Consider the following 15,222-nt stretch of genomic DNA (forward strand, 5'->3'; position numbering starts at 1 on the left):
AACCGCTGCAACCGTGCCTGCCTGTCCTGCATTGGACTTGTCAGTCACCAAAGAGCCTGCAGCAGACGTGGACATACCCCTCCACAAATCTTCGTCCGTGAAGCCAAGCCAAAGGAAGGTCACACTTAAAAAGACATGACATTAAATAATAACTACATACAAAGAAAAGCCAGTCCCTTCTTGATTACTTGTGACCACGCACTCAGAATTCCATCAAAAACCAGTAATACTTTATTGCAATTAATTTTTTTTTATATACAAGCTACTCGCCTTCTGACACTTCCGATGGATTTCCGTTCCACAGATCGAGAAATTGTTTCTCCCTCTTACCCCACACTCTCCCCTCCTCCTAATGTGCATTCTGAATTTTAGGGCTCAAGCAAGAATTTCATGAAGCAAGAGACTTGTACATTGGCAACTCTTGACATCAACCAAAACATCAGGAACAAGATCTCATTTTCGTTAGTCATTGCTTTTGTACATTGAAATGCTCCTTGGTATGCAGCTCGCATCAGCTAGTTTACACAGACCAGATATCTTGGTCCTGAATGATGTGGATGGCTCAATACCACACTTGTCAGCTTCCATTTACCAGCTAAGCAATTAAAAATCTGTCTTAACAATTGAGCGGTGCAATTGAGACATCAAACCATGCGCACTAACCTTGCCATGACCCTTATCCACTTTCCGGAAACACTTGTTCAAGGATAGATTGTGCCTTACAGAGTTCTTCCAGCCAGTAGGTGCATTGGTAAAATATGGAAAACGTTCCAATATCCAATTGTAGATATCCTTGACTGGCAGACATTTTCTGGCTGAGTGATCAATGGCCATAAAAATGAGGCAGCTAAATGAGTAGGGAGGCTTGGAGTTCAATCCCTGTTTTTCATTATTCAATGAATCAGTGAGTGGCAAAGGCGAAGTGTCTTCTTCAGAAACATCACGTGCAGGACTCACACTACGCAGCATCTCATTGCCAAGGCTGAAATTTTTTAGTAGATTCTTATTTTCATGAAGCCAGTTCAAGTTTGTAAGCTCTTCATCATCCATTATTCCTTTCTCTACAAAAATGGGTCCTTGCCTGGAACCACCTGTCACCTCTGGGAAAATATCTACTGGACAATTTGAACTCAAGCTGCAAGCCTCCCCTGTGCCCGAGGTCTCCACTTTCTTCATCAGAGACATGCTGCTAATTGGACCCATTTAATCTTTACATCTGTAAGGCAAATGAAAGTGAATATAGTCAAAGACCGTGTCTGTTTCCACTTTTATCAATTATCATAGACTGCATTCTAGCAACACAGACTGAAGTAGTTCCTGTCAATCAAACCTGATGACCATGCTGCAAAATCAACCAAAGATTAATTTTATGTACATACCTAATCTATGTTACCATCCTCCAACTCATAGCAGGTTTCTCAAAAAGCTACCACTTTTATTACATTAGTTTCTCTATTCTCTACTCTTTAACTTTATAAATATCCCCAACCATTTTTAAGAAAAGTAGACTCATTTATTGATCCATCTCCAAATCATTGGTTGTCAATACCATGCCCTATGCATTATAAATTTCTCACATTGTTAGTAGCAAATTACATAATTCTGAAAAAAAAGGACAGTAGGCAATTTCAACACTACCAATATACAACATATACAACAATTGGACTTGGTGTGGCAGCCATAAGTCCCTTTCATACTTGCAAGTGGTCCCAGGAATTAACGGCCAATTGGCCTTTAAAAGTGCCTAGTGTGAAAGAAAAATTGTTTTAACTCTGGTGTGAGATGTCATCTCGCACCGGGGATAGACTGCCTTGACAATCCCCGGTGCTTGCAGATGCCGGCGTTGCAATCAGGCAAGCGTAGAATACACAATTGCAATGTGGGATTGAAATGACCCAAATTTTTGCATGAGTACAGGAACATGAAGGAAGAGAAGATTAAAATGAAAGTATAAACTTTACTTTGGGAATGTCGCAGCAGGAGAGAGAGGAAATAAATAGCAATAGTGGGCAATTTTTAAACAACGTGGGAAAGTTGGTCGTGTTATAGCGCACAATCTATAAAGACCATAGGGGAAAAGCGATGGTGGACTGGACTTCCCAGAATGCTGTGCATCAGAGAAACTCCTCCATGATTGCTCCATGCATGAAGCCGTTCATATAGTCCTTTCTCTGCTGCACGGCATTCTGGGAGGGCAGGTCCTTCATTGCATCCCCCCCCCCCCCCCCACCACCACAGTATTTCTATATTGTCCACAATAGCACGACCAACTTTCCCACGGTCTTTATAAATTGTGAGCTATAGTGCTACCAACTTTCCTACACTGTTTAAAAGTTGTCCACTATTGTTATTTATTGCTAGCACTTTTCCATAGTCCCTTATAAAGGTTTATATAGGTCGGCACAACAACAACAGGGATTGAAGGGCTCATACTGTGCTGTACATAAAGCTATACAAGATCATAGTACATTGATCAGGATTTAGGGCATGTCTATCATCACTCAATGTGTCATGACGTCACCAGTTGAAGGTAGAATAGTCCTAACCCCCAGGGATGGCTTCTTGCAAGTGTGAAAGCATTCACTGTCCAGTTAGGGTGGTCAAGTGTGAAAAGCCAAACCCCCATTCTTATCCCAGAACACTGAACGGCCGATTTAGCTGGACGCAAGTGTGAAAGCACCTATAGATTCTCACAAGACACATTTTCCATATTAAACTATTCAGGTTGATTAAAAAAAAACAGTACAGCCCCATTATGGAATTTTATGTTCCTAGAAAACCATATTGCAATTTTCCAGCATGAAGACAAATTTTGTTTGGGTATTTTTATTTAGTTATTTATTCTTGCATACATTCTGTCAGGTGAATTTTTTTATTGCCTCTCAAATTTTTGGTTGTGACTTGTGAATTCTGTAAGGACAATTTTCCATTATTCAACCACTGTGATTTAGGGGTACTCTCCTTTTAAGACTTTTACTGCAAAATAGAATTCTGATAATAGGTTATTTTACTTAGCTCCTTGTCTGGATCTTGGGGTTAATTGGTAAGGGCTAATAAAAGGAGTAGAAGGGGAGGGAGCGGCCAGCGAGGAGCGGCGCAGTGAGTGAGCGGCCCATTGAAGGATTGGGGTCTTAGTACTTTGGCTCAAGGGACTTCGGCGAGAAGGAGCTACTTGTGTGGGAAGGGTATTTATATTAAGAAAGGAGGAAATGGAGTCAGTTGGGGTAGTTAAGTGCTCCAGTTGTGGGATGTGGGAAATCAGAGACAGCACAGCTGTTTCTGATGACTACACCTGCAAAAGGTGCATCCAATTGCATATAATGAGTGACCATGTTAAGGAGCTTGAGCTGCAGTTGGATGAACTGAGGATCATAAGGGAAGCAGAAGCAGTGATAGAGAGGAGTTACAGGGAGACAGTCACCCCTAGAAGGCAGGAGTCAGGGAATTGGGTGACTGTGAGGAAAGGAGGGAGAGTGCCAGTGCAGAGTACCCCTGTGGAAGTGCCACTCAGCAATATGTATTCTGCATTGGATACTGCTGGGGGGAACAGCCTATCAGGGACGAGTAGTGGGGGTCAGGTCTCTGGCACGGGGGCTGCCCCTGAGGTTCAAAAGGGAAGGAGGGATAAGAACAGGATACTTGTAGTTGGGGACTCGTTAGTCAGAGGGACAGATAGAAGGTTTGTGGGATGAGATCGGGGATCCAGGTTGGTATGTTGCCTCCCTGGTGCCAGGGTCAGGGATATCTCTGATCGAGTACATAGCTTTCTGCAAGGGGAAGGAGAACAGCCATAAGTCGTGGTCCATGTGGGGACCAATGACTTATCTAGAAGTGGGGATGAGGTCCTGAAACAGGATCATGTAGAATTAGGTAGGAAGTTAAAAAAAACAGGACCTCCAAGGTAGTAATCTCTGGATTGCTGCCGGTGCCACTCGCTAGTGAGGGTAGAAATAGGAGGATGTGGAGGATGAATGCGTGGCTAAAGAGATGGTGCAGGGGGCAAGGGATAAGATTTCTAGATCATTGGGATCTCTTCTGGGGAAGGTCGGACCTGTACAAAAGGGACGGACTCCACTTGAACTGGAGGGGGACCAATGTGCTGGCAAGCAGATTTGCTAGAGGTGTGGGGGAAGGTTTAAACTAGTTTGGCAGGGAGGTGGGGAACAGAGTGTGAGAGCAGAGTCAAGGGAGCATGGCCACCTAGATAAGAATAAAAACGATAACAAAGGTAGGATGGAGATTAGGGTAGAAGGTAGAAAAAAGAATGTATATGAGGGTCATTCTCTGAATTGCATATATTTTAATGCAAGAAGCATAGTGAACAAGGTAGACGAGCTTAGAGCATGGACAGATACTTGGGGTCACGATATTGTGGCAATTAGTGAGACCTGGCTACAAGAGGGGCAAGACTAGCAACTTAACGTTCCAGGATACATTTGTTTTAGATGTGATAGATCAGGGGGTAAAAAAGTGGGAGGAGTTGCTCTGCTTGCTAAGGAGGACATTACTGCCGTGAGGTGGCAAGATGGTCTGGAGGGATCGTCCAGTGAGGCTGTTTGGGTGGAATTGAGGGGTGAAGGAGACATGAAGGTGCTAATAGGGGTGTATTACAGACCACCAAATGGGTCAAGAAACAAATGTCTAGAGAGATAACGTATATGTGTGAGAATCATAAGGTAGTGATCATGGGAGATTTTAACTTCCCTCACATTGATTGGGATACCCATACAGTTAGAGGGCTGGTTGGGCTAGAGTTCGTTAAATGTGTTCAAGATTGTTTTCTAAATCAATTAGTAGAAGAACCGACTCGGGATGGTGTAATACTGGATCTCCTGTTAGGGAACGAGCTAAGTCAGGTATCAGACATTAATGTTGGAGATCCAATTGGGTCTAGTGATCATAATTCTGTTAGTTTTAAGGTAGTTTTAGGGAGGAGCAAGGAGGGGCCTAAAGTTGAGGTTCTGGATTGGAGAAGAGCAAATTTCAAAGAAATAAGAAGGGATTTGGGGAGTATTGAGTGGGACAGGATATTTTCAGGTGAGGGTGTAAATGAGAAATGGAGGATATTCAAAAAAGAAATTTTGAGGGTACAGAGTAGTTATGTCCCAGTGAGGATCAAAGGAAAGGCTGGAAGTCATAGGGAGGCTTGGTTTTCGAGGAATATTGGAAATTTGGTTAGGAGAAAAAGGGAGGTGTACAAAAGGTATAAAGAACAGAGAGCTGACAATTTGAAGGAGGACTACAAGGAGTGTAGAAGGAATCTTAAGAAAGAAATTAGAAAGGCCAAAAAAAGGCACGAAGAGGCTATGGCAGACAGAGTAAAAATAAATCCAAAGGGCTTCTATAAGTACATTAAAAGTAAAAGATTAGTGAGGGATAAAATTGGATCCCTTGTAGATAGTGAGGGTAGGCTGAGTGAGAATCAAAGGAAATGGGGGAAATTTTGAATGATTTCTTTGCCTCGGTATTCACTAGGGAAAAAAATATTGCACCAGTTGAGGTAAAGAAAAATAGTGGGGAGGTAATGAAGCATATAAGGATAACCGAGGAGGTAGTGATGGCTGTGTTGAAAAAAATAAAGGTGGATAAATCTCCGGGACCGGACAAAATATTCCAAGGACACTCAGGGAGGCTAGTGGACAGATAGTGGGCCCATTAACAGAGATATTTAGGATGTCACTGGCCACGGGGGTAGTGCCAAAGGATTGGAGGGTGGCGCATGTGGTTCCGCTGTTTAAGAAAAGGTCTAAATGTAAACCTGGGAATTATAGGCCCGTGAGTTTGACGTCTGTGGTGGGCAAGTTGATGGAAAGTGTTCTGAGGGATGGTATTTACAATTATTTGGAGGTACAGGGATTGCTAGGGAGTAATCAGCATGGTTTTGTCAGGGGTAGATCATGCTTGACAAACCTGATTGAGTTTTTCGAGGGGGTTACAAAAAAGGTTGATGAAGGGAAAGCTGTGGATGTTGTCTATTTAGACTTTAGTAAAACTTTTGACAAAGTTCCCCACAGGTTAGGAAAAAAGGTGGAGGCATTAGGTATAAATGAGGAGGTAGTGAAATGGATTCAGCAATGGTTGGATGGGAGGTGTCAGAGAGTAGTGGTAGAAAATTGTTTGTCCAATTGGAGGCCAGTGACTAGTAGAGTTCCTCAGGGATCGGTCCTCGGTCCACTATTGTTTGTTATATATATTAACGATCTGGAAGTAGGGGTGGAGAATTGGATAAGCAAGTTTGCGGATGATACAAAGATTGGTGGTGTTGTGGACAGTGAGGAAGATTACCGTAGATTAAAAGGTGATTTAGGAAGGCTGGAGATGTGGGCTGAGAAATAGCTGATGGAATTTAATACAGATAAGTGTGAGGTGTTACATTTTGGAAAGGCAAATCTAAATAGGTCATATGCATTAAATGGTAGGCTATTGAGATTTGCAGAGCAACAAAGGGATTTAGGAGTTGTGGTAAATAGTACCCTCAAGGCTGATACTCAGGTAGATGGTGTGGTGAACAAGGCATTTGGAATGTTGGCCTTCATAAATCCGAGTATTGAAGTCAAGAGTAGGGAGGTTATGATGAAATTGTACAAGGCATTGGTGAGGCCAAATATGGAGTACTGTGTACAGTTTTGGTCATCAAATTATAGGAAAGATATAAACAAAATAGAGAGAGTGCAGAGAAGGTTCACGAGAATGTTGACAGGATTTCAAGGTTTGAGTTACAGGGAAAGGTTGTGCAGACTGGGGCTTTTTTCTCTGGAGCGTAGAAGATTGAGAGGGGACTTGATAGAGGTGTTTAGATTTTAAAAGGGACAGACAGTACACGTGGATAGGCTTTTTCAATTAAGAGTGGGGGAGATTCAAATTAGAGGGCATGGTTTAAGACTGAAGGGGGAAAATTATAAGGGGAACATGAGGGGAAATTTCTTTATACAAAGGGTGGTGGGGATGTGGAATGAGCTTCCGACAGACGTGGTCAAGGCGGGATCATTGGTTACATTTAAGGAAAGACTGGATAGTTACATGGATAGGAGAGGACTGGCGGGGTGTGGACTGGGTGCTGGTCAGTGGGACTAGGAGGGTGGGGATTTGTTACAACATAGACTAGTAGGGCTGAACTGGCCTGTTCTGTGCTTTAAGTGGTTATATGGTTATATAGTAGTAGTCTGCACTGAACTTCTAATTAGAAAAATAGATTCTGTTTGAAAACAAGATCATTAAAAATCTTGCATGGACTTTGGGAACAAATATTAGTTTTAGGAAATACGAGATAAGAGATTACTACACCACCAAGTGCAGCTCTGTTTATGCAGAAAAAAAATCCAATTGATCCTGGAACTGGGGGATTGCAAGCTTCATTCCATTCCTTCTGAGCTATTGCTCTCAGCTAGATAATCAATTGAATTGTTAAAATTGACCTCAGTGCCCAAGCCACAAACTAGAAAATAAGAGTTGACATGCCTAATCTTCCAGGTCACCTGTGAATGTGTTTATGTGATGCAACGTCAGTGACAATAAAATAACACTTGGTTATTTAATACTCACAACTCAGGAGTGTGCTCTCAGGCTTCATAAATGATTGTTAAAATGAGAGGATGCCTATGAAATTATACTCCATTGTATAATAAAACGGTTTAAGGAAAGACCATGACAAAAATAAAAATACTCAATTTTTACACTAGACTACTGCAGACTCTTTAATATATTCCTCTACAATCAATAAATCACAACTTACATTCCATTCTTTCAATTAGAAATTGTGCTTCATACCCCAACTCAATTAGATGCAATAGTTAACATAATCGTACTTGATGCAACATGCTTTAGGGAATATATTCTGCCTGATCAACTGTCTATATCCCTCTCTAATGATGCTTTGTGTCCTCTTCACTGATTATGCTTTGCATTTGTGGTAATGTAGGATAAATCATTCAGGTCCCTCATCTAAATAGGAGATTGAAATACATGAGCTGTAATTAAATGACTTTTGATAAAATACTATATTAAACATATTGCAGAACGTATATTTAAGACAAGGTTGAATAGATTTTTACACAGTAAGGGAATTAAGGGATATGGGGGAAAAGATAGGTAGGTAGAGATGAGCCTATCATCTTTCATGGTATAGGAGGTGACATATTGGCAGGAACTGAAGGCTTGCTTGATAATAGGAAAGAGTAAGCATAAAGTCATCCTTTTCTGGTTGGCAAAATGAAGCAGGTGGTATGCCACAAAAGTTGATGCAAGAGCCTAAACCTTTTGCAAATTAGATAAATGATTTGAATGAAAGGATCAAAGGTAATGGCTGCTAAATTTGCTCCTATAATAAAGATAGGCAGGAAAGTTACAAATGGCTATAGATGAGTGAGTGAGCAAAGATCTTGCAAATGGAGTATTATTGGCGGTGGAGGTGGATGATATGTGAATGTGTACATTTTTGCAGAAAAAAATAGAAATATCTAAACGATGAGAGGACTGAGCTCTGAGATGGAGGGATCTGGTTGTCCTCCTACACAATTCACAAAAGGCTCGTATGCACATACTGGATGTAGTTAGGAAAGATATGTCATTTATTGTGAGGAGAATGCTGCACAGAAGTAGATTTTTCTTGACTTGGACAAGGTACTGGTGAGACCACATCTGCCAAAATGAATACAATATTGGTTTCATTTCAGGAAGAATGTAAAATCAGGGGACACAGTTTAGAGACGTTTATTAGAAGGATACCGAGTATGGGTGGGTTGCTTTAAGAGAAAAGTTTGAACAAGCTATGCTGGAAGTTTGAAGAATGATAAGTGACTTGAATGTAGTAACTTATAATTTCATATCTATAGAAGTTTGCCAAGGTTTCCAATGTCAGACCGAACCTCTGCAAACTCCTGAAGAAGCAGAAGCGCTGATGTGCTTTCTTCATGATGACATTTGTATGTTGAGCCCAGAAGTCCTCCGAAACAGTGACTCCCAGGAATTTAAATTTGCTCACCCTCTCCAACTCTGATTCTCCATTGATCACGGAATCATACACCTCCGGTTTTCACTTGCTAAAGTCTACAATCTGGTCCTTGGATTTGGTGACATTGAGTGTGTGGTTGTTTATTTGTACAGCATTCAGCCAAGTTTTCAGTCTCCCTCCTGTATTCTGACTCCCTGCCCCTTTTTGAAGAGGTGGAATTCCATATTTTAAATACAAAAAAAAAGTATCCCGATTCAGGCAGATATGTAGCAAATCTAATTTAATACAAGTTTGAAGTAACTGAAGTGTTCCTGTTCAAAGGAGCATGGAATGCAGATTTATAAACTTTTGAAAATGCTTGGGCAAATTAAGAAAAAAGTGGAGAAACTTTTTTGTGTATTTGTGTCCCCGTTTGCAAACCTTCAAAAAGTCATTTTAAATATTTACAAATTTGACTCTCCCACAGATGGTTCAGGATGCACTTGTGGGGATGGACAAATGAGAGAGATGGCTACCAGTATATAGTTGTAAAAGCACTGGTTATCATCTTTCAAAATTATGTCAATTTTGCAATGATTTTACTACCTGCTGGAGAGCTGCAAATGCTACCACACGATTAATAAAAAGGAAAATGCAAACTATTAACTCAACCTTAGCAGAGAAAATAGAATCTAAAAAAAATTGAGCAAATTTATGAAAGGAAATTTATGTTTGATTCATCTCATGGGTTCTTTCATAATGTGACAAGTAGAATAGATATGGGGGGAAAAAAATCAATGTGTTGGGCTTAGATATTCAAACAAATTTTATTAATGTCGCATACAGGAAGTTAGTCAACAAGGTTACTGCGTGTGAAATTTGGTTTAATATACTGGCATGGAGAGAGAATTGGTTAATAGATACAAAACAAAGAGTGGAAATAAATAGATATTTTTCAGGTTGGCATGCTATAACTAGAGGGAAACCAGGATAGTCCCAGCTATTCACAAGCTAACTCAAAGAAATGGATGAGGGAACAAATACAAGAGCATAAGAAATAGGAGCAGAAGTATGCCATCTGGTCTGCCAAGCCTGCTCTACTATTCAATGAAATTATGGCTGATCTGATGATAGGCTCATCTCTACCTACCTATCTTTTCCCCCATATCCCTTAATTCCTTTACTGTGTAAAAATCTATTCAACCTTGTCTTAAATATATTTACTAGTGTAGCCTTCACTGCTTCAATGGGCAGCAAATTCCAAAGATTCACCTCCCTCTGTGAAAAACAGTTCCTCCTCATTTCTGTCCTAAATCTACTACCCTGAATCTTGACCTATCCCCTAGTTCTGGTCTCCTCTACCAATGGAAACAATTATCTGTGCCTTTCATAATTTTATGTGTTTTTTTTTTAATAAAAGGTCCGCTCTCATTCTAAATTCAAGCGAGTACAGTCCCAGACAATTCAATCTCTCCTCATACGCTAACCCCTTCATCTCTGGAATCAACCTGGTGATCTCCTCCACATCTTCTCCAAAGCCAGTATCTCCTTCCTCAAGTAAGGAAACCAGAAGTCCACACAGTACTTCAAAATTCTGACTCCAAACCAAGATAAAACTGCTAGAGGAACTCAGAGGGAGATAGGCAGCATATTGGTTTGAGACTGAGATTTAAAGAGGGGAGGAAATATTCTAGTATTAAGAGGTGTGCAGGAGGGGCAAGACTGGAACTAACAAGCGATCGGTGAATCCAAGTGAGGATGGTTTTATGGATAGAGACAGGTGAAGGAGGGAAGTGTGGAAATAGTGATGAGCTAGAAGTGGGAGGAAAGGATAAACACAAAGGTTGCACCTGATGGAATTTGTTAAAGAAGGTGATCATATCAATACCATATTGATCTCCTTCAATTCCATCTGTCTTAATTACTAGCTGCAATTTAAAATTCCCCTTTCTGTTCCAACAACAAGCAGATAGTTGCCTCCCAAATCTGCTCAAATATAAGCCACAACCTTTTTAAAAACCTTGCTGTGTTTTATCTCTGCCATTGAAATAGCCCTAATAAGGTAACAAAGGTAAAAGTAAAGGTTCCATTATTATCACATAATACTACATTTAGAATGTAATATACATGAAATTCTTTAACTTTTATCTACACCAAAGTCAAGAATTCCCAATGTTCCCTGGGGATGGTCCTTATTTAAATACCCCATTTTTTAAAACATATTCCCCAAAAGGAAAGCAGCCACTGTGGTAGGAATCAGAGAAGGTTCTCCCAGACTCTGAGAATCTGTCAGGGCGACAGTTACTTGCAATCTCCCACATAACTGGGCAAAGTATTTGGGGCATTAGGTGCAGAACAGTGTGCAGCTAAAATGCCAATGTTAAAGAATTGGGAGAAAGATGTCAAAATTGATTTACGGGTAGAAGCAGATGGAGAAATTATCTGTCTCATATACTTATATATTGATCATGGACCAAAGGGTAACAAAAACAGCTGTCAAGTAAATTGCACAATGCTAAATAAGCTATTTTTATTTTCTGATTTTAGCCATTTCTTTCACTTTGCATGGGATTTGTTTTGAGTTTTAGCCCAGAATCTGGATATCATCTCAAAATCTGCATTCCCTGCTGCCTCAATTAGGCCCCAGAATCCTGGATTAATTCCCAGAATCCATGTCCTCTGGAGAGTTAGCTGGGCAGTTCACAGGGACCATTCATTGGATCTTTGCTCACTGGTAGGCAAACTGGGTTTGAAATATTTTAGGTCTTGTTCTCCACATCCCTGTGATGGATCAGTTGCAATTTACCCCTTAAATCACCAGTAATAAAACCAGTTCCTCATCTGAAGAGAAAGAATCTTAGGAAAAAAATGCACTCTCAATAGATCTACATTATTACAAAATGTTTAAAATGGTGATATGCTGCTGCAGCAGATCCAGGAGAGCAGAGACACTGCGCTCCTCTGAAGGAAGGGTTCAACCACCTAATGGTAGTGGCTCCACACAGGCATTCAACAGCCGGTTAAAGGTGATGACAATTTTTAAAAACTAAAATCCTGCAACCATCGGTCTGTGCCCAGGATGGCAGTGCCTGTGCTCAGCAGTGGCCATGAGGGGTTGTTGACTCCAAAGAGCACCAGAAATAGGGAGAACGTTGTCCATTAAGAAGTAGAAACAGAGGAGACAGCCCTACAAGATAGTGACCACTGCTGTGGACCAGTGAGAGATTCAGCTGCTGAGTGACCCACACAGGCTGCAGGTGTCCTGCTGGAGACCGGCTTGAGGGAACCAGGTATTGGAGTTTTGAGACTTTTAGACAGAAATATGAATAGGTACATATTTTGAGGTACAGCACAGTTACAGGCCCTTCCACCCCATAACCCCATGCTGCACAAGTAAACCAATTCACCTACAAAACCCTTTCGTTTTTGGATGGTGGGAGGAAAACAGAGAGCCTGGAGAAATCCATGCAGACACGGAGAATGTTCAAACTCCTTACAGATAGTGCTGGATTCAAACCCAAGTTGCTGACACTGCAATAGTTTGACACTAACCACAATGCTAACTGTACCACAGAGAACTGAGGGGTACACATCATGTGCAGGCAGAAGAGATTTAGTTTAATTTGGCACCATCCTCTGTGCAGACATTGTGATCCAAAGAGCCTGTTTCTGTGCTATTCCATTAATCACATTCACTCAAACATCCATCTAAAAATGGTCTTAATTCTCAGAATATTTTTCTGAAGTTGTAACTTTGGATTGGTCCAGCTGCTCGGTGGCATTATATTATCCAGAGCAGCTGACTTAAAAACTATAAAACCCTATACTGTGAATGCCTCAGTAAACTAATATTATATAAGTAACCCCAAAGGAAGGCACAATTGTAATTGTTCATCTTGGAGTCCAGAGCATGAATATGCAAAATCTGGATATGTTTGAGTTTACAAAAGTGTTGCTCTCTTATGTTTCAATTGGGTGAATGTTTTATCTGGTGTGGTACTGAATATGACAAGTGCATGCCTAATAGTAAATAGCATGATGCTGAACCAAGCCATGAAAGACCTCAACAATGAAGACGCTGTTTACATCCGGTACCGTACGGATGGCAGTCTCTTCAATCTGAGGTGCCTGCAAGCTCACACCAAGACACAAGAGCAACTTGTCCGTGAACTACTCTTTGCAGCCGATGCCACTTTAGTTGCCCATTCAGAGCCAGCTCTTCAGCGCTTGATGTCCTGTTTTGCGGAAACTGCCAAAATGTTTGGCTTGGAAGTCAGCCTGAAGAAAACTGAGGTCCTCCATCAGCCAGCTCCCCACCATGACTACCAAGCCCCACCACATCTCCATCGGGCACACAAAACTCAAAACGGTCAACCAGTTTACCTATCTCAGCTGCACCATTTCATTGGATGCAAGGATCGACAACGAGATAGACAACTGACTCGCCAAGGCAAATAGTGCCTTTGGAAGACTACACAAAAGAGTCTGGAAAAACAACCAACTGAAAAACCTCACAAGGATTAGAGTATACAGAGCCGTTGTCATACCCACACTCCTGTTCGGCTCCGAATCATGGGTCCTTTACCGGCATAACCTACGGCTCCTAGAACGCTTCCACCAGCGTTGTCTCCGCTCCATCCTCAACATTCATTGGAGCGACTTCATCTCCAACATCGAAGTACTCGAGATGGCAGAGGCAGACAGCATCGAATCCACGCTGCTGAAGATCCAACTGCGCTGGGTAGGTCACGTCTCCAGAATGGAGGACCATCGCCTTCCCAAGATCGTGTTATATGGCGAGCTCTCCACTGGCTACCGAGACAGAGGTGCACCAAAGAAGAGGTACAAGGGCTGCCTAAAGAAAGCTTTTGGTGCCTGCCACATTGACCATCGCCAGTGGGCTGATATCGCCTCAAACCGTGCATCTTGGCGCCTCACAGTTCGGCAGGCAGCAACCTCCTTTGAAGAAGACCGCAGAGCCCACCTCACTGTCAAAAGACAAAGGAGGAAAAACCCAACACCCAACCCCAACCAACCAATTTTCCATTGCAACTGTGTCTGCCTGTCCCGCATCGGACTTGTCAACCACAAACGAGCCTGCAGCTGACGTGGACATTACCCCTCCATAAATCTTTGTCCGCAAAGCCAAGCCAAAGAAAAAAAAGAAAATAATTTATAAGTGCAAAGCATAATTTACAGTCACAGTGCATTCTATTCTGTTTCTTTAAAAATTCCACTGCCTTAAATGAATTTTGAACATGCAAGCCACGATCCTGATCACTGGATTTACAATGGAAAAAAATTCAAGAGATGGGCATCAAACAAGCTGCCTCATTGCCCAACACCAAAGTGCTCAAGTAACTCAGCATCAAGTAGCTGCTGTAATAATGAGCTGAATTTCTCGAGAACTTATGTTTTGCACTAGATCCCAGCATCTGCAGATTTTCTTGTGTAACAAGCACATTTTTCATTCTTTCTCACAGCAGTACTTCAACTCATCTTCATTGAACTTTCCATTAGTGAAACTAATCACAGTTAATGGGAATCTGTTCAAATTGTGGCCATTACACGCCAGAATCAGGATCAATAATTGATCTGTAGATTACAAGTGATGAGTGTATTTGCACGTGCCCAGAAGTTGAGCTACAAGCCATCAACGGGAAGCTTATGATAGGATGGGCCTTATCCTTGATAGCAGCAAGACAAAGATCCTTAATTTACCTGTCCATAGACCAACATTATTCAGTACCACACCAAATAAAAGTTCACCTTTAACACCGTTGAAAATGGGGAACACCACAGACTCAGTTTGATTGATTCAAGATTATTTTATTGTCATACAATAAAACAAATGCAACATTAAATAAAATTGTATTTAGTCTGCTGTAAGGCAGACAAAGATTCACCATTGGAAGAAAATGCCAGTGCCCCTTAATCAAAGAAAAAGAAGTAAAAGAGAGTCCCTTCAGTTTCATTGAGTGTTCGTGGATTCACCTCGGGTGTTTCTGTAGCCTTTCCAGCCAAACAGACTTCAATCCAGACCTTCAGCAACCCGAGCTCCAGATACAAACCTGCAACACGATCAGGAAGCCTTTAGCACCTATGGTCCCTTGGGAGCCCCTCCTGCCCTTGACACCCTTTCACATCCCTTTTCCGATGGCTGGTACTCCTTTAGTCAGTCTCCAGCAATCCCCAGCCTGGTGCAAATTCTTTGACCACATTGCCAGCTGCCCACAGCCTGCATGTGTTTCTCGCCTCCAGTCAACAACAGCTCACCACCTGTGTGTTCTTCC

General features: G+C 41.6%; 1 protein-coding gene and 1 long non-coding RNA gene across 9 annotated transcripts in view; one reads left to right on the plus strand and one right to left on the minus strand.

Moving 5' to 3' along the window:
* Nucleotides 1–15,222, plus strand: part of LOC138760446 (uncharacterized) — a 134,857-nt gene that overhangs the window by 83,789 nt on the left and 35,846 nt on the right. The window lies entirely within an intron of this gene.
* The window catches only part of LOC138760445 (forkhead box protein N2-like), a 94,456-nt gene that overhangs the window by 71,167 nt on the left and 8,067 nt on the right, over nt 1–15,222 (minus strand). For all 3 annotated transcript variants that reach the window (XM_069931034.1, XM_069931033.1, XM_069931035.1), the window contains exon 2: nt 664–1,216. In XM_069931034.1, the coding sequence (XP_069787135.1) occupies nt 664–1,203 (540 nt within the window). In that variant the 5' untranslated portion in view covers nt 1,204–1,216. The remainder of the gene's footprint in view (nt 1–663; nt 1,217–15,222) is intronic.

This window comes from Narcine bancroftii, chromosome 4 (genome assembly GCF_036971445.1).
Source record: "Narcine bancroftii isolate sNarBan1 chromosome 4, sNarBan1.hap1, whole genome shotgun sequence".
NCBI lineage: Eukaryota > Metazoa > Chordata > Chondrichthyes > Torpediniformes > Narcinidae > Narcine > Narcine bancroftii.